The 20,462-nt window shown below is 36.9% G+C and overlaps 1 protein-coding gene across 2 annotated transcripts in view; it reads right to left on the bottom strand.

Annotated features, from left to right (window-relative positions):
• Positions 1-20,462, bottom strand: part of LOC150095072 (intraflagellar transport protein 81 homolog) — a 397,333-nt gene that overhangs the window by 109,447 nt on the left and 267,424 nt on the right. For both annotated transcript variants that reach the window (XM_090411322.1, XM_090411321.1), the window contains exon 10: positions 11,463-11,609. In XM_090411322.1, coding sequence (XP_090267448.1) covers positions 11,463-11,609 — 147 coding nt within the window. The remainder of the gene's footprint in view (positions 1-11,462; positions 11,610-20,462) is intronic.

Genomic DNA, 20,462 nt, shown 5'->3' with positions numbered 1-20,462 from the left:
GCTCTCTAATCAGCCATCCAAAACCTACTCATCACAACCTTAAGTACCCTGGAGTATATAAATTGTGGTGTGATTGCAATATCCCATACTTTGGTCAAACTAACAAATCTATTGAACAACGCATAGAAGAGCATAAGAGAGACATCTCATACAAAAGATCTCATGCAACTGCGTTATCCAGTCATGTTCTTTTTTCAAATAATCCTAATGATGACCAACAAAGCCACTCTGTATGCTGGAATAGATCAGAAAATATTTTTCGCTGTGAAGATGAGTTTGAAAGAAAAATCGTAGAATCAAGGGAAATCCTACTGAACCCGGTCCACTTAAATAATAATTTAAGTTATAACATCCCAGATAGCCATGCTGCAGTTATTCAATATTGGCGTTCACGTGAACTTGCACGCACAATTGCAACAAACAATGGCACGCCAGTTGGAACAACTTGAAAAATACAACGTTTTTATGTATCGATTATGTGAGGCAATTTGTACCTGTAATTTCCAGTTTGTTTATTTAAATAATTCAATGTTTATTAGTATTCCTTTCCTTTATAAATACCTGAAGAAGGCTGCTATATGCCGAAACTAGTAGTATTTATCATTAAAATCTTGTAAAATGTTATCTCGGTCTTGGAGTCATTAAATCTATTTTTTGAAATATATATATATATATATATCTATCTATCTATCTACTCTCTATATATAAAAAGATAAGTCGAAATTTGAAACGTTTTTATATAGAAAGAAATTTATATTCTTCCTCTGATGCCTTATTTGGGATTGGCCTTTTTACATGATGCCAACCTTACACACGATCCCAACCAACTTATTGCACAGCCTGACTTTGGGGGGAGGAGATGTTTTTTTGTCATAGAGTTTGCCTCTTCTGTGGGACAAAAAACCAGAGTTTCTGGGAGAAAAACCCTCCACCTCCGTATGAGATCGTCTAACTCACCTTTAGTCGAAAGCGACCGGATAAAAGTTCCTCATGTCACTGAGAGGAATTGAATCCAGGTCTTTCTGAACAAAGGACTTCGTCTACACTGACTGAGCTATGAAGGCTCTAGAAAGAAATTTATATATATATATGGAAAAAAATGGAACAAGCAGAATTGGATAAGTACCAGACTGACATAATAAGTTTTACCAAAACAAAGAAGGGAAAAGCAACAAATACAAGATATTATATTCCAGCTAAATATGAGGATAATCTTCTTCAATGGCAGGCAAAAACAATTAGAGTGACATGGGCTAATATCAGAATGGGGGGAACTGGACACTGACACTTATTTGTGCCTATGGGCCCAGAAGAAGGTACTACTAAGGAAGAAGTGGAGGAATTTTTTGAGGTATTAGAAAAGGCAACCAATACAAAGACAAAGGCAAAATTATTATTGGCTGGAGATCTAAACAAAACAACAGGAAATTATTACCAGACATATAAAAATTATTATTATTAGCCTAAGATCCCATGGAGTCAGAGACTGGATTGCTGCAATACTGAGAAGGATGCTGACCTGCAGAGGTAAGAGTTGTTATTCCATGTATAAAGTCCTGATCAGACAACACCTGGACTATTGTGCTCAAATTTTGTCCCCAGGACTTGAACAGGATAAATTAACTGTGGAAAGAGTGCAAAGGCAGATAACAAAGGTGACATCAGGACTGTACAATGTTAGTTATGAGGATAGGCTGAGGAAATGTGGACTGCAGAGTTTGGTAGATAGAAGAAGGAGAGGTGATATGATTGGGACTTTTAAACTATTGAGAGGTAGTTACACTAGGGAGTTCTTTCATTTGGTGGAACAGGGGAAAGGAGCAAGGACAAGTGGCCAAGCCTGGAAGTTACAATAGGAAATTGTGAGCAAGAGGGTAAGGAGAGGAGTAATTTCTTTGCATTGAGGGTGGTTGAACTATGAAATGCATTGCCTGATAAAATGGTGAGAGCACGAACAGTCAATGGTGGATTCAAGGAGTGGTATGATAGACTCTATGAAGTCTATCATACCACTGAGAAGGAGGGAGGAATTTTTTTTTATAGGGCAGGCCTCCCACAATGAGTCTTGTAACTCCATGGAGGCCTGAATCACAATAATAATAATGTTTTCACAACCAGATATTATCACAAAATGAATATTTTAAAAAAAATCATATGTTGCATTTTGAAAAAAAGGTAAAAGCCAGGAGGTTCTGAAATACATTTGCAATATTAAAAAAAAAAAAAAAAAAGTACCAAAATCAGAAAGCAATTAATATAGTTTAATAACATTGTTTATAAAAACAGAACTGCATCTAAAGCTATAAGATGATGACAAGCATACAGAAAGTATACATATATACATATATATAAAAACTATTAAAAATAACAAACCCAAATGGCAAATACACTAGTAGATTTCATGGTTTGCAGACAATCGCAGATACATTTTAGTATGTTAAGAAAATATTTGGTAAACATAAAATTGACCTAAGAGCAATTTGCATCTCACAGAAAGACATCTGCCTCCCTAAATGACTAATCTCTCTCTCTCTCAAGATAAAGAACTATATATATGTAATTTGCATCTAAATTAGAGACAATCAACAGACATATTTAATAAAGAGTAACGAATGGACATCTAATGACAACTGAACAGCTTCCAGAGCTGTTATTTTATTATTTTATTTTATTTTTTCAGCCAAGCAAAGAAAATATATTAGGAAGCTCTACCTCCTTTTCTAACAAAGGATACTCTTCTTTCATGTGTCCTCATGGCACATCTCTTAATAATGCTGCTACAGCTTTTGGGTTAGCTTCCTCAAAGTAAAAATAACTGCACATACAATGTCTGGAACATTTTAAAATGGTGTGAATTTTAATGGCAGTTACTAATAAATGAAGTTCATATAATAATATAATGTCATTTGATATAATGTCACATTTACACCATATAACTGTAGTGTTTTGAATAGCTTCTCTCTTGGCACCTTTTCATATTCCTTTTCCAAATCTACAAATATTAGATCTCCAGATCTTAAATATAGATCTTTGTTATATTCCCATGATTTCTCAACTATTTGTCAAAAAGTGAAAATCTAATACTGACAGCCTCTATTTGGCCTGAATCCAGCTTGTTCTTCACCAAGCTTCCCTTCCACAATTATTCTCAACTGTTTCTCAGGTATACTTGCATATATCTTGCCAGGAACACTCAGCAGAGAAATACTTCTGTAATTCTCACATTCAGTTTAATTTCCCTTTTTATATATGGATACTACGAGAGCTCTACTCCAATGATCTGGAATTCGTCCCTCTGTCCAGGCCTTTTTAACTTTGCAGTGAAGCCACTGTACGACTTATATACCTCTATACTTGAGTATTTCTGGTCGAACATCATCTACTTCAGCTACCTTTCCACATTTCAGGCTTTTGATGGCTTTTTCTACTTCAAGTATGGATATGTATTCCTGATTGCATGCCTGGTCAGTGTTTTTTACCACTGTGCTGTCACTGATTGTTTTATTTAGCAAATTTTCAAAGTAATTACTCCATACATCAAGGATATCTTTTTCTCCAGTTTTCATGTCACCTTTATCATCTCTAATTCCTTTTACAGCACTCTTTCCTCCATTTCTGTGCTTCTTCAACAACCACCAGAATATCTTGCCACCTGCTTGATATTTATTGTCTATGGAGAAGACAAGCTTCATCCCACCAAATACTGTGTTTAATGTCAATACTATGCTTTGCCAGAGCAGACTTGGTGTTATCAAATCTTTAATTAATAGAGCACATAATATATGCTCCTCTCCATCAGCAGAAAACTGACTCCTAAATTCAAACATCTAAGGAATCTTCAAAAGACTGAAGGGTTCCAATCCCTTACATTTCTGGTATTTCTGAACCTATTGGTAGAATTCTGAAGTAGTATCAGCTTATTCCCACATATTTTTCTATCAACAAAATCTTGTGTTTACTAGATTCTTTGTGAATGTAATTTAACATCCTTTGGGCAGACAGACCATTCTATGGAAAAAAGAATTAATGAACATCGATATTACATTGAATATGTGAAACATCAAAAGTCTGGGCTGGTCTGGCAAAGCATAGTATTGACACTAAACAGTTTAGTGTCTATTTAGTATTGACACTAAACAAGCTATCAGGGATGAAGCTTGTCTTCTCCATAGAAGAAGTTTTAAATACAAACATCTTTTCAAAGAAAGTTGCAAAGCCCTTTTACATCAGTCTAGCCTGAACCAGAAGGATTCTATCTCTCTGTCTCCCAAAAGTCCAGGAGATACTCATTTTATAAATTAAAAATAGTTTTCATTAAATTAAAAAATAGTTTTAATATTATTAATATATTAATATCTAGGCTTACAGCAACCATTTTTAAATGGTAAACTAATTGTTGTAAAAACCCTGTATTCCTGTTCTTTGGTTTGCTTGTTTTTACACACTGATGATGTACTGTTATTTTCAGTACAAAACGTATGTACTTTCATGAAAGTTAATTACTGTGGTTATCATGTAATTTGTTGTTTGTAGTAACGCCATAAATACCTTTAAAGATTATTTTCTGTTCTAGCACCACCACCTTGTAATTATTATTATTATTATAGATAGGTAACTCCAAGGAGTCCTGAGACTCATTGAGAGAGGCCCTAAACATCATGTCAAGAAGTATCCAACATTTTAACAGTAGCTATCACTTTGCTTTGAACTCATTCACAGTCATGGAATCCACAACAGACTCTGGCAACCTATTCCACTCATTCACTATTCTCCAAGCAAAAACACCTAGTTCTAACAGCCTTGCTAACCACACTCTTATTCGGTTTCCATGGATGATCCCTAGTTCTCCTACCACCACACACACATGTTCTGAAAATTTTCCTCTGAATTAATCTTATAAACCCCTCAGTAACTTTATGTCTCAATCATATCACTCCTTTTCTACCTATCAACCAGCTTCTATAACCCACAAATCTTCAACCTGTTCTCATAAGGTTCATTCCATAGACCTACTACCATCTTGGTCACTTGCCTCTGGATCTTCTCCACCTCTTCCTCATCACCGAGAAACCCTGGCACCCAGATCTGCACCAGTAGTCAGGATGGGAGTCTTATCAAGGCTAAATAAAGCGGAACAATAACCTATTTGTCTCTGCTCATCAAAGTATTCTTCAGTAACCAAGTGATCTGATGAGTTGCTTTAGCCACTTTTGCTATGTGCCCCCCCCCCCCTAAACTTTAACTCCAGATCCACTAACACTACCAAGTCTCTGCCTTCATCAATTTCCTAGAATACAGTTTCATCAATGTGGTAATCTTTTCACCCCAAAATGCATAACCATACACTTTGCCACATTAAACTGGAATCCACTGTCCTATGCCCAGTCTGCCAATCTATCCAAATCACCCTGCAAAATTTTGACATCATCTGTATTCACTATTGCTCTACCCAACTTTGCATCCTCAGCAAATAACTGAACAATTCCTCTCAGATTCTTTCCTGTATCATTAATGAACAAAGTAAACAGTGGCAGTCCAAGAACAGAACCTTGCAGCATGCCACTAGTTCACAGGCCTTCTTCTGGACTCTACTCCTGAATAAACTACTCAACCACCCTCCTATCCATCTCACCAACTCTATATCCATCCGCCATTTGCTGCAGTTTACTGATTTACAAAGTATAGCAGTATCCTGTAAACCCATTACCTTTATCCAACTCAGCTGTCACTATATTATACAACATGAGCAAGTTACTGAGGGATGACCTACCTATCACAAAACCATGCTCCCCATACCGCATACAGTATCCCATTTCCACCTATCCATTCCTGTATTCTGTTTTTGACCAACTTCTTCAATACTTGGACAACAACTCCTGATATTCTGATCAATTGGTAATTTGCTACATCAGTCTCTGAGCATCCTTTATGCAATGGAACTATTTCCCCTCTTTCCACCCCCGCACTAACCCAGAGCTAAGACTTAGATTAAACAACATGTTCAAGGGCACTGACAATTCCATCAGCGCTTCACATAAACCTCAAGCTGGTATCTAATCCCACAGTTGTATTTCACATTAAGGTTCTCTAATATGCTATGCACTTCCCTTTCATTTACCTCAGTTCCCGTATAAGTCTTTGGCTCTCTCTCATTTCTGCAATATCACCACCTAGATGATATACTCTTACAAAGTGTTCACTTGGTAATTCTACTATTTAGACTGATTCAGTTACCTCCCCTACCGCTGGCATTCCTTAAAATCATTCTGCCATTTACATTCTTTCTTTTATTTGAAGCATATCGAAAGAACTGTTTGGGATTCTCTTTAGCCTGCACTGCTTACTTCCTTTCATAATCTGCTTTTGCCTTTTTTTACCACACCAGTTACTCTTCTAGCCTGTACCTTGTGCTGTTCATGTGCCTGCAGGTCACCTTTCTCCTTAAATTCCCTCCACAATTGTTTTCTTTTTTTTTTTTTTTTTTGCAGCTCCAGCTTGATGATATTCATCCATTTAACTCCCACTTGATTTACTCTCCTGACTCTAGGTATGCAGTCTGCCATTACCTCTCTCAAACACTCCTTTACCCTTCCGGTGCACTATCAACATCGGAGTTTTACATGGCATGGTACGGTACCAATCCAAGCAATCTCCTAAGTTTTTCATGTAATTCCACATATACCCCATCTTAACTGAAAATTCCACACATTTAGCCACCTCCCAGGTCAAGACCATATGGTCACTTTCAAAAATTGGTGGCAACATAGTCATATTTGTTACAGACAAATTCCCAGATGCAATTACTAGATCAAGCACTCAAACCCCTAGTATATTCCATTACATGCTGTCTCAGGTAATTATCCTCAGTAACTGCATAAAATCCATTTCCTTCCTCTTTCAATCTATGTTCCCAATATTTAAAATCCTCTACAATAATTACCTGTCCTGTCCTCTATTCATTGAGTCTATTCATCGATGCATACTATCTCCATCATGTTTTCCATCCCCTGGTCTATAGAAGCATCCAACTGTATATTTTGTTCTGTTGACCTCAATCTCACACCAGGGAGCCTCAAATCTGCTATTTTCACTGTCCTGCAGTTGAACTACTTTTATTCTTTTTGGCTGCAATTCATCAGCTATCATCAATAACACTCCCCCCCCCCATTCTTATCTCTCTATGCTCCCTGAACACACTATAGCCTTCACATTCTATCCCACTAACTTTATCATCTTCTGTTAGTCATGTCTCACTAATGCCAATAACCTTTGGCCAGGATAAGCCAACCAATGCCAAAATTTCCTCATGCTTGTTCCGAATGCTCCTGGCATAGTGTACATAATGTGCAAAAACCCCCTTAGGTCCACTGCTATCCTGATGCTTTATACTAACTATCCTATTCTGGTTTGTTATCAATGGTACTAACTTAGGCATATTATACACATTCTTGCACTCAACAGCCTCACTGATGTCTGCATATCCACTCAACAGCTTACCCCCCCCCCCCAAAAAAGATCTAGTTTCCCTGATTCTACACATCCACTTTCACTTCATTCAACAGCACTTTTCCAGTCTCAGAACACCAAATCCATTCAGATGTAAACCATTCTTTTTCTTCTTGTATAAGTCCTTTCACCCATCAAACTCCACACCAGTCCTCCTACATAACCTACGCATCGAGTCATTCACTATTATTATTATTACTACCCAAGACTTCACAGAGTCAAAGACTCATCTGGAAGGTCCTTTTATCACACATACAGCTCATCATACTGTGCCTTGAACACATTCAAACTCCCTGCAGACACCACACTCTCAGGCAAGGCATTCCAATCATTTACAACTCTGCATGAAAAAAACCTGCCTCTTACTCCCCTACTCACACCTTCTTTATATAGTTTCCAGGGATGACCTCTGGTTCTCCTCCGATCTCCCACTATATTCTGTAGAACTTCTCCAGCATTGATCCTATAACAACCCCTTACCAACTTGTAGGTCTCTATCATATCTCCCCCTCTTCCTCCTGTCCACCAGACTCTGCAAATTGCATCTCCTCAATCTTTCCTCATACGCGACATTCCAGAGGTCAGAAACTTACCTTAGTCAGTCACCTTTGGATCTTTTCCAACATCTCTTCATCCTTCTGAAAACCAGGTGACCAAATCTAGGCACAATAGTCCATGTGTGGCCTAATCAAAGCCTTATACAACAGAATAAGAATGTCCCTACTTCTACACGTCAACGTCCTCTGCATCATTCCCAGAAGCCTTTGTGCCGTCTTCACAATTTTGGCTATGTGTCCCCTAAATTTCAGATCCTTATCCACTATCACCACCAGATCTCTTATTTCTTCCACCTCCAACAATGTATCCTCACCAAGCATAAATTCTGCATCCCATCTTTGTTTTCTAAATTTTAAAACCTTACATTTTGCAACACTGAATTCACATCCCCATTTCCGTGCCCAATCACTCAATTTATTCAAGTCTTCCTGCAAGTTCACAACATCCTCACTACTCTTCATGGTTCATCCCAACTTTGCATCATCTGCAAACAACCGAATATCTCCATCCAAATCTTCACCTGAATCATTAACATACAAGTTAAAGAGTAATTGCCCTAAAAGAGATATTTGAGGCACTCTGCTAGTGACTTTCCTTTTCCTAGACATCGTTCCCCCATACACAACTTGTTGATACCTATCAGACAGCCAATCTCCAATCCAATGCACCAATCTAATATCCAACCCCATCCGCTCCAGTTTGACTATCAATTTATCACGAGGTACTTTATCAAAAACCTTTGCAAAATCCAAGTATATCACTGTGCATCCTTCTCCTCTGATCAAGGAAGCAGTCACTTTATTGTAATAAGTAAGTAGATTACTAAAACATGACCTCCCTTTAGCAAATCCATGCTGTCCATCAAAGATGATACTATTGTTGTCAACCCAACTCTGGATCCTAGTTCTCACAAGCTTCTCCAACAACTTAACCACAATGCCTGACACACAGATAGGCCTATAGTTTAATGCTTGAGTTCGATCACCACCTTTATGAAGTGGCACAATCTTGCCCTCCTTCTACTCCTTACGGACTTGACTGAGTGCAAGACTCATACTAAAAAAATATGTCATGACAGGTGTCAACTCCCTGGCACATTCCTTCAGAATATGTGGCGATATATTATCAAGTCCCACAGCCTTATTAACATCTAGTTTACTCAACTCCCCATACACCTCTTGCTCACTTACAGTCAGTCTCTCCTCTCCATCATCTACTGCTCTCAATCTCTCCATGAAATCACATCCATAAGATTGAAAGACCTCTATGAACTACTCATTAAGTATCTCCACCACACATTCCGCAACAGCTGTCTTTATACCATTTTCTCCAATCGATGTCATCCTTCCATAATCATTCTTTCTTTTGCTGGCTACATATCAAAAGAACTCCTTAGGGTTCTTTTTGGCTTCATTAGCTAACTGCTGTTCATACCTCTCTTTAGCTACCCTCACCAACCAAGTCACCCTCTTTGCCTGGTCTTTGTAGACCTCATGGAATTGGTTATTTCCACTTCGCTTATGCTGCCTCCACAATGCCTTCTTTCTCTGTATCACATGCTTAATCTCTTTATTCATCCATCTCACATCTACTTTATTTAACCTTCTCACCCTTGGAATATATTTAGACATTGCATCTACTAGATAGTTTTTGAAAATCCTCCAAGCTGCATTGATCTCTTTTCCAGCTAACAGCTCATTCCATGTTACACCCACAAGTTGTCTCCTGAGCTCTTCATAATCACCCCCCCCCCCCTTGTAGTTCCACATATACCCTTTTTTCACAGAGGTCCTCACACTGCTGGCAACCACCCAGGTAATCACTTCATGGTAACTCTCACCAATTGGTGGATGATTTGACACCTCATTTATAATTACATCCTCTGATGAGATGACCAAATCCAAGACCCTCAATCCTAGCGCATGCCCTCTGTTACATACTGTCTGAGGTAGTTATCCCTCAAAAACTCAAGAAACTCATTTTCTTTACTTCCAGTTGCTATCTCATCATTCCAGTCTATATTGCCATAATTAAAATCACCCATAATGATCACCCTTTTCTTATTTGCTTGGCTAATTTTACTATACATTTCACTATCACCACCATCCATATTACCTGGTCTATAACAACATACCACCAAGTATTTAAGTCCATTCACCTCTATCTCACACCATACTGCCTCATAACCACTGGTACTATTTCCGTCTTGCATCTCTACTTTGTATGGACATAACTTTTTCTCTATTATCAATAGCACTCCCCCCTCCCTTTTTACCCCTTCTATCCTCATGAAACACATCATACCCTTCCATCTCTATTCCTGACAGGATGTCATCCTCTTCCAACTATGTCTCACTTATTCCGATAATCTTTGGGTGAACAGACACAATTAGTGCAACCATTTCATCTGCCTTGTTTCTCATACTTCTAGAATTTGTATACAAACACAACAGCTCATTTCTGGATCTACAGCTAGTTTCACTGATACTACCACTCCCTCGATGTGATCTCTCCATTCTTGACTTGGGCCATTTCCCTTTCTGCTTCTTCATTTAAAAACCCTTTTAAATTCCAACTGTTTCCTCTTGATCCCTGGTCATCCCATTCCTTTCCTGCCTACACATGTTCACCTCCTCTTGGAGCATCCACCTTTCTCATGCTGTGTACCCCTGTCCACCCTGAGCCTCCCTGTTTTCCAGTTCCTCTTGCACACCCATTCTCACATTTTCTATACTCATACCACTCACTTCCTCATTCATAACCACCTCTTCAATCTCTCCTAACTTACTCTCCTGCTCTTCCACATCACTTCCCGCTTGATCTGATTTATTCTCTCTCACTCTACTCACTTTTCTACCTTCCAGCAGCAGTCTCTCCAAACGACTCACACCATAACCACTCAAATGCAACCCATCGCTCCCATACAGCTCACTTCGTCCCTCAAACTCATTCCACACATTAACAAACTGCACTCCCATCTCCTCACACATTTCAGCCAGCATATAATTCATAATCCTTGCTCTCCACCTCATCTCATCAGTCATACCTAGGCAACACGCTGACCACCCTTCCTGTCACACTATTCTCTTTTATCCTTCTAAGCTAAGCATTATGGTCATCCTTCTCAGCTCTACTTTGTCATACCACTGCAACAGACTCACTATCCATTAGGTTGATGCACTGATGATGACCAGTTAGTTTCTGGTCAAAATGTTTGCAGTAATAAAATTCTAAAATTATTATATTCTTGTGAATATATGTGTGTAATAAATGAATATTTTTTAATTCACTTAAGTTGTGACATTATATATTTTGAAGTTTTAAATCACTTAACACGATTTTTTCTTCAAAACAAAATAACACAATGCAGTTTTCAAAAGAAAAAAAAAAACTGTTACCTCTTCTCCTTTAAGTACTTCTTCACCATCAAATCCTCGAGTCTGAGTTTTTTTCTCTTGTATATCTTCAAGCAGTTGACTTAATTCTCCTCTACTTTCATTCAACTGCTCTGCTGCTGTTTCTTTCTTTCTAGATATGATGGCTGCCTATAAAAGTAATTGTACATAAAATAAACAATTTTATTAACAAAAAAAGTTTGGCAAAAGAATTCAGATTCTCATAATATACATGTAATAAGTCTCAAAACATTTTATATTTAAACAAAAATACCTAATACCAAGCAACCTAAAAATTATTATACAACACCAAAGGATAATTATTACTTCAACTCATTCCATACCTCACATGACAAAAATTTAAGTGCTAATAATGAATAATCAAATCCAGGTTCAAAATCATTGCATACATCCTTGAAGATTTTGAAAGCACCACAACATAGTCTGTGCATTTGAAAACTGTTCAAGAGCTAAATGTGTTAATTTCTAGGGGATTAGTACATATCTCAGGAAATATGTCCTAATCCCCTAGATTGTAGGAAATGTAGATCAAGAATGTATATAATCAACTCCAGTTCACATGGGGATTATGCAGAAAAGGCTGTAGGTTCTATTGAACTAATCTATACCCAATGAAAACAGAATCCTCATTGCAGTGAGTTTCCAGAGTCAGAAAGATAACCATAGAAAAAGAATGACTTCCAGATGACTTTCTTATGCAACATCAAGAAAACCCCTGCATACAAAAATATCAAACAGTACAATACAGAGAGTATTTTCTGCAAAGGGACTCTCTGCATTTTGAATACAGAGAGTACCTTTCCTAAATGACATAGAAGAACAAGAAATAATACAAACATTGGTAGCTTTGTGTGATCTAATTAAAATCAAGTCAGAATTAAAGTAAAACGAAACAAACATAGAAGAAACAGAAGTTATAGAATTAATAAGTGATTCTGAAAAAAAAAAAAAAATGGCAAAGTCATCAAACATAAAAAAGATCAAGAAGGTAATAAGCACTGAAGATGAAACAGCACAAAGTTCCTGAAAACTGCATATTTCCCTATTACGAATATAATTCAAAAGTCTAAGGAGTCAATTTGGAGGAGGAGTGGAGTAGACTGCAGACTTCTCCAACACAATGGATTTTTAGTTAGTCTTTAAAAATATCAATGAAACACTGACCAATGAAGAGATGACTACTGTACATAAAATTATATAGGAAATTGCTAGTAAAAACCAATTTATAATGGTCAACATTGCATCTAATATCAGAGGTTTTAAATCTAGTTTAAAACGATATTTCAATGAAGCTAATGCTCCTTTATAACATTAACTTCCTTTTAAATGAAAAGATCCCTTTCTTCTTCTACCAAAATTTCAACACTTATTCAAAAACATTTCCACTAACTTCGTTTTGGTTCTTTGGACAGAACAGAGCAAGGAGTCTTACCATCTTACTTTGTCCCCCTATTTCTAGGTGCCTTCTACAACATACAGTGAGATGCAGAAGGACATATTATTGCCAATGACTGAAGACATAAGAGGGAGGACTATTCACCGCATGGGCATTTACTCATCCAATAGCACAAAAGATCAAATAACTTTCCTCTCAATTACAGAGCCCTGCCTGCCTACCTACCCATATGGTGCCTCAAGTATTATTATGGCAGGGGGACTGGAATTATACAGTTTCAGTATGATGAGATCAGAGGAAATTCTTGTAAGGAAAGAGTGGCATCAGTAAGCTAAAAATCCTTCTGCAGAAATATGAATTTAGTTACTTAAATAAAGAGCCAATAGGCTTCATTTTGGTGATGTAACATTATTTAAATTAAGGGGATATTAAATCCCACATTGTTTCAAAACCAAATAAGAAACTCAAAGATCAGAATCAAAGAGTTTCATGCCGAATATAGTAAACTATAAAAGTATTAGCAGATACTAGCGTAAGTCAAAGCATGTAGTACAAACTAGGGCAACTCGCAGTAAACTTTTATAGTTTACTACGAGTCACTCATAGTAAACTATAAACTTTATCACTGAAATGAAGCCTATTGGCTCTTTATTTAAGTAATTTAATGGGTGCACCTGTTTGACAACTCGTATGCAGAATATATAAGTTCTTTTCGCTATACCCTCAGTATTAATTTGGTCTACCTACTCACTGATGAGACCTCAATAAAGGTCGAAACCGGTCTGGGTAGTGACCTTCCACCATAATGTATAACATCATACATCTCCTAGGAGATGTGTTTTTACATTATGGGAAATACTAAGAATAGTGATCAGATCTTTACCCACCTTTGCTATGAGTTGCCGTAGTTTGTACTACGTGCTTTGGCTTACGCTAGTATCCACCGATACTTTTATAGTTTACTATATTTGGCATGAAACTCTTTGATTCCGATCTTTGAGTTTCTTATTCGGTTTTGAAACAATGTTGGATTTAATATCCCCTTAATTTAAATAATGAATTTAGTAGATATATGAAGAAAGAAAAACTCTAGTAAGAGAACTCTAGCACAAACTTGCCTTGACCAGGTTTATATATCTACTCACCTGGTGATTACATTCAACATATTGATTTAATACAAGAAACCAACACCACCAACCACAAACTTATCCTAATTAATTAGGATATTAAAAATGAGATGGCAACTCCATCCAGGTAATTTCCCTGAGTGGGAAATTACCTGGATGGAATTCCACTAGCTGGGATTAAAAAATTGGTTTTCTTTAAAAACAGCATTTGAGCAGTGCATCATTAAATGAGACTGCTTAAATGGGAGCAAAAAAAAAAAAAAAAAAAAGGGAGATCACTACAGAAATAGAAAGAAAAAGGAAAGCTAAAGAAACCAACTTTAAAATCAGACTGCATTTGAGAGCTGCAGACACCCATTCTGCTGCTTTTTACAATAAGGAAAATTACCATGAATAATCGTGACCTTACACACACTGAAACATCTTAAATGCCTTTCATGTGCACTACAAACAGCTTTTTTTCCAATCCTCCACAAAACAGCAATTTCAACAAATGGGCTACTCAAGCTCTCAGAGAGCATTATTCTACTTTGCAGGATTGTTATGAATTTATCCTGCAAGAAATAACAACTACATTTATAAAAGTTGTAAAAAAATTAAGGCCTCTGGTTTTGACAGGCTGGGAATTAAAGTCTAAAGTTATCTGAAAGCATTTAAGTCCTAGTCACATTCTTTAATAACATCCTAATGCATGGAGATTCCATAAAAGTTTGCAGAAAGCTGCATCGTACTTATCCCCAAAGATTTACCAAATATTACAAAATGGAGACCCCATAGCCCTAACCAGCACAGACCATAGAATTCTTAAAATAAATACCAGAATCAAAAACCCATTAAAAGAACATATTTGACATATGCAAATCTATAGTTTTCCAGTAAGAACATTGACTTCTGCTATTTCTTATCAGAGACAAAATGCATCTAGTAAACTGCAACAGCTCCCTTATGCACTACTGTCAATAGAGTTTAGCAAAGCATTTAACAATGTGTGACACAAGTATATCGTAATATCGTAATATCGGTCCCTTAGTTACTGAGGTCATACCCAAGATCTACAAAAGCACAAAAAAAGTTTTAGTCAACATATTCTTGTCTGATTCCATTCCAGTGTGCAGAGAAGTCAGACAGAGTTATTCTCTAAGTCCCCCTGCTCTTTACATTGTAGTAGAACACCTTAGTGGAGTAGGCTCAGCAATGCTCTACTATTAGAGGCACTGCCATCTCTCTCTCTCTCTCTCTCTCTCTCTCTCACTTGTGTTATACCCTATTAAAATCACTATATATGCAGTTGACATTTTTTTTAACATTAAGGGATCCAGACTCTATATACTGTTGCTTCAAACTAGAAGAAGAATTTAGTAACATCAGTGGCCTGTGCATTAACTTAGAAAAGACTAAACTTGGAATGTTTGGGACATTTGATCCTATAAATCTGTTCTTTGCCTTACAATGACAAAAGGCTGCATAAAATCTAGGAGTGCTCATTAAAGAAAACATTGTGCTGCAAATATATTTCATTATTGAAAGTTGGGAATCTCTCAGGCTATGGAAAGTGGAACCTACCCATTTCAAGAGCAGAGCGATATTTCTAAAAACAATAATTCTTCACTCATTATCAACATTACAGACCTCAACAAAGAAGAGGAAACTGTAATCAATAGGAGATTCCGAATCTAGTTTTGGAACTTTCAAAGACAATTGATAAAGATCTCATTTCTATCCACAGCTCAGGGAGGTTTCACCTTGCCTATTTGAAAGTTAAGTGCTGGTTAATACTCTGCAAGTTATCTGTAAAGCACTAATATCTATGCTGGAGAGGTTCTTCCCTGATCTCCCACAGAAAATAGTGGGAAGCATGTTTTTTTCATGCAGAGTTGTGAATGATTGAAATGCCTTGCCTGAGAGTGTGGTGTCTGCAGAGAATTTGAATGTGTTTAGAGTATGGTATGATGAGCTGTGTGTGTGTGTATATGATAAAAAGGTACACATTAGATGAGTCTTTGACTACATGGGATCTTGGGTAATAATAATAATATTAATCAGGTACATTCTAGGGGTCTCTCTACCATTATTCAGAGGCACCTGTTAAAGAAGTCGTGCTAGCTTATTACAATCTACTGTGCAATGCCATGAGCCAACTACACAATACTGGAATATTCATAACCCAAATATACAAATATTTGTTTAGCCTCTTTCAAAATTTTTCCAAACATAAAAATAAACATTGAATTGTCTTCAAAAGTCTCAACAACAGTAAAGAATAACCAGCCTGTTGTGACTTGGCTTAGAGGGCCCATGCATAGTGTCCTACCAGTGAAATGGATCAAGTATGTACACAGCAACTGTGACAACCTTCTCTGAAGCATATGCGAATGTACTGAAAGAATTCAACACCTTTTTGCTCCTGTCTGGCAGCCTATTTGTTATGGTTAAAAGTGGCAAATAAGATACAAATTACGGCCTTTACACTGGATGAGGTCCTCTACATTCAGTCTGAGTAAAACAGAGAATCTACATCTTCCTGATCAGTAGAACCAAATACAACACTTGGAAGAGAGAATAAAAGAAATCAACATCAATAATATCTACAGAAGTGTAACAGAGTACATGTTTGCCTCGATTATCAGGTTTTTACATCTTGAACCAAGTCTTTTGGGAGATGACTGCTATTAGTAGCTCTGGTGCCAACCACATGTTCTTTGTAATGTAAGAGAGACTCATATAAAACTGTGGTTCTTTCTCTAGTATGATTCTATAAGCCTTCTTTTTCTGAGTACAAGCTGAAGTTCTTAGATTTTTACTTTTTGTCCGTCAATTGGTAAGGAAGCGGGATAAACTCCTGCAAAATGAGGCTTGAGGTTATAAAGAATAATAGATCATAATGACAATAGGATGGTTTACTACTAGATACCGGAGTTGTAATGTGTATATCATAAAATGATTAAATCCTCAACTACAACAAAGGTCAAAATTATCTGAATAGTGACCCTTCCCATAATGCATAGAAATATACATGTCTGAAAATTAGCGTCCTTTGCATTATTGGAGGCTAAAGCAATTTATGTGAAGTCTTCTTTCTTCTTAAGTAGCTTTGCAATTAGGATGATGTACTTACTAGAATGATGTACCCTTGCAAAGTCGTCACTCAGTAACTTGACTATTTTATCTGCTCCGGTCACCTCGTGACCATCATCACTCATTAAGGTTAATCTTCCATAGTTATTCTTCCTCTTACTTGCCACATAATGAAAGAACTCTTTGGAATTTCCTTTGGCCTGCTCAGCTAGATTCTTCTTATAATCTGATTTTGCCTTCCTTCCTATGCTGGTCACCTTTCTTGTCTGAGCCTTGTACTGTTCGTGAGTTTGCTAGTCATCTTTCTCTTTATATACTCTCCACAGCAATTTCTTATTCTGCAGCTTCTGCTTAATGATATTACTCATCTATCTAACACCTACCTGATTAACCCTCCTTACCTGAGGTATACGATTTAATATTGCTTCCTCTAGATCAGGGTTTCCCAAACTGTGTTCAGCAGAAGGTGAATAAGTGTTCCACGAGAAGTTCTCCTGGAATTTGTCATTTTAGTTTTCTAAGCATTTTTCATGAATAAATATTTTATAGTGGAAATATTCCGAGGAGAATAATATTCGTGAATATGTCGAAAAGCTCAGACCCAGAACGCCTAATAACGTATGTGTAGCAAATATTAGTGACCAAGCTGTGTATTTTTAATTGTGGAAGTATTCATGAATTATCATTAATTTTCACACATCGAAACCTTTCAACATTTGGGAAATGGAATACCGCTGTTTATGATGGTCATAAAAATTGCCTGTAAGCCAATTAAAACAATTTTTCCACTAAAATTGAAGATCAAGGTAGTCTGTATCCGGTTCTCAAATCTAGTAATACTTAATACTTTCTTCGGAAGTTCGTATTGTATGATGAAAGTTTCGAAACCATAGTGCTGTGATTCTTTAAAAGTAATAGGCCTGCAGATTTAAATTTTAATATGAATAAGAGACAAGGGACTTTGTTTAATTTTGGTATTAAGAAATCTCTTATTGAAGGTGTTTGTGATGCAACAAATAGTGAGTCGTCCACCACCAGCCTACAAAGCGATCTCCAGGATGTACAAAAGGAGGGGGAAAACTACCAGTACACAGGAGAAAAAGTCTGCGTTCACTCATAAGTACTTCTAAATTAACAATTAATTAATACATTACAAAATAACCAAGGTGTTCCGTGAAAATTTCAGGATTTGTGAAGTGTTCCGTCGTAAAAAAAGTTTGAGAAACGCTGCTCTAGATGACCCTTAACTACCTCCCATGCACTACTAACATTCTTACCCTGCAGTATTTTATGCCATGGCACAGATTTAAGCTTCTTCCTAAGCTTGTCATATTCACCTGCCTTGTGGTTCCATAATATACCCTTCTTGACAGAATATTCCTCGTTATATAATCTCCCAAGTCAAGACTGCATGGTCATTTTCACCAATCAGAGAAAATGTGATCACCTTGGTTATGAAATAGCTCTTCTGATCCTATGACCAGGTTCAATACTCCCACAACCCCAGTCCTCTCCATCACACGTGGATCAAGTAATTATCTCTCAGTACGTATATATATTTCCATTTCCTTCCTGCCATGTGATCTTTCTTCCTTCCATTCTATATCCTTCCCTGTAACTACATCATCTGTCATAGTTGAAGTCCCCCATAATAATCATTCGACCTGTACTCACTGTACTAATTTGGCAAAGCATGTTTTGTATACCATCTGTGGAACTCCCTTGCGTATGGCAATAACCAACTGTATATTTTGTCTTACTGGCTTTAATCTCACACCAGACTGCTTCAAATGAACAGCCACCCTCCCACTTATCTCCTATTCTTTTTGGCTGCAATTCACCCACTATCATCAGAAGTACCCCCCCCCATCCTACCTTCCCTGAAAATACTAAACCTTTCACATTCTATTCCTTGTAACTACATCATCTGCCATTAACGACGTCTCACTAATGCCTATAACTTTTGGCATTTTGAAGTTGCACTGGTTGTTTTTCAAATACTTTTCAGGATACTATGATTTACAGTCAAAGTAATGCCTCTGAAAATGGAACATTAGCAAATTTTATTTTTAAACCAAAACTTTATTACAATGATGTTAATAATTATATTAATGATACTGAGGTTGTTTATTACATATATACATTTTATTCCTATCATATATTTTCTACAGGTACACGTCCTTGAAATGTCAATATTTTTAATGTCATGAGAGGAATAAGTTTATATTAAAATCTTTTTAAAAATAAATAAATAAATAAATAAAAGAACAGCAGGCAGTATATGCACATCACACACACACACAAAACTGTAATGCTTGACTGATACTTATTTTTCACAGTGCTCTAAACAAACATACTATCTAGAAAGTTTTTTTACCTTTGGTGTAATATACGTTAAAGATACCAAGAAATTTTATACTTGGTTTTAATCCTTTTCCCAAGAAAGCAAAACAAAGTTTTGTGTATGAAATATATTCACGTCTGAGCTATTTGTATGTAGAAGCTAATGACTTCATATCACTTGCCTTAATATGTATCCCATAATGCAAAACACACTCCCTTTCGGGCATGTATAATGCAATGCATAATGGGAAGGGCCACTACCCAGACCAGTTTCGACCTTTATCGAGGTCCATTCAGTGGGAGCCAGACCCGGGAGAGATAAATAGGTTGAAGTAATGCAGAAGTCGTATACACCCTCTGTCTAAAAAGAAACCGAACTTTTCGAAAATAGAAGTAACTAGTGGCATCACCCATTGTATCTTTTTGTTGTCGAAAGTGGCAACCTTTGTTAGTGTTGTGTCAACTGTTTATGACATTTGTTTCATTAGAAGCTGAGTTATAGTGCCAAGAATGACAGTGTGTTCTGACGAACGGTCGGCTGTCATGATATTCATGCCGTACTCGATGAATTCTCACTATCAATCACTTCAAAAACTTCGAGATAAAACTCACCATTGACCGTTTGGCCAGGCAGAGCGAATTCTTTGTGGATAATGCCCTTGGAATCGTAGAAACAAATCAGCATTGTCTTTACTTTTGACCTCTCCAAGCGACTTTTTTTTCAGATGCCCCTCTTCTGATGGTCTCCACTCAGCACTCTGGCGCTTTGTTTCGGGCTCATACTCAAAAAACCATATTTCATCACCAGTAATGATTGTTTCAAGGAAATTTGAGTCTTTACGAGCAGTTTTAATGAGGTCCTTGCAGTATTCAATTCGATATATTTTTAGTCGGCAGTCAATTTGTGGGGAACAAATCGCAAATTCAATTTATAAAGGCCCAAACTCTCAGTCAAAATGTTGTGAACAGTTGATTTTGGAATCCCCAATTCATCTTCAATCAATCTCACAGACGATTTCAGGTTTTCCTTGATGAAATCAC

Source organism: Typopeltis vanoorti, chromosome 21 (genome assembly GCF_054136105.1).
Source record: "Typopeltis vanoorti isolate ZY-2024b chromosome 21, IOZ_Tvanoo_1.0, whole genome shotgun sequence".
Classification (NCBI taxonomy): Eukaryota; Metazoa; Arthropoda; class Arachnida; order Uropygi; family Thelyphonidae; genus Typopeltis; species Typopeltis vanoorti.
This window is presented reverse-complemented; position numbering and strand designations above follow the sequence as displayed.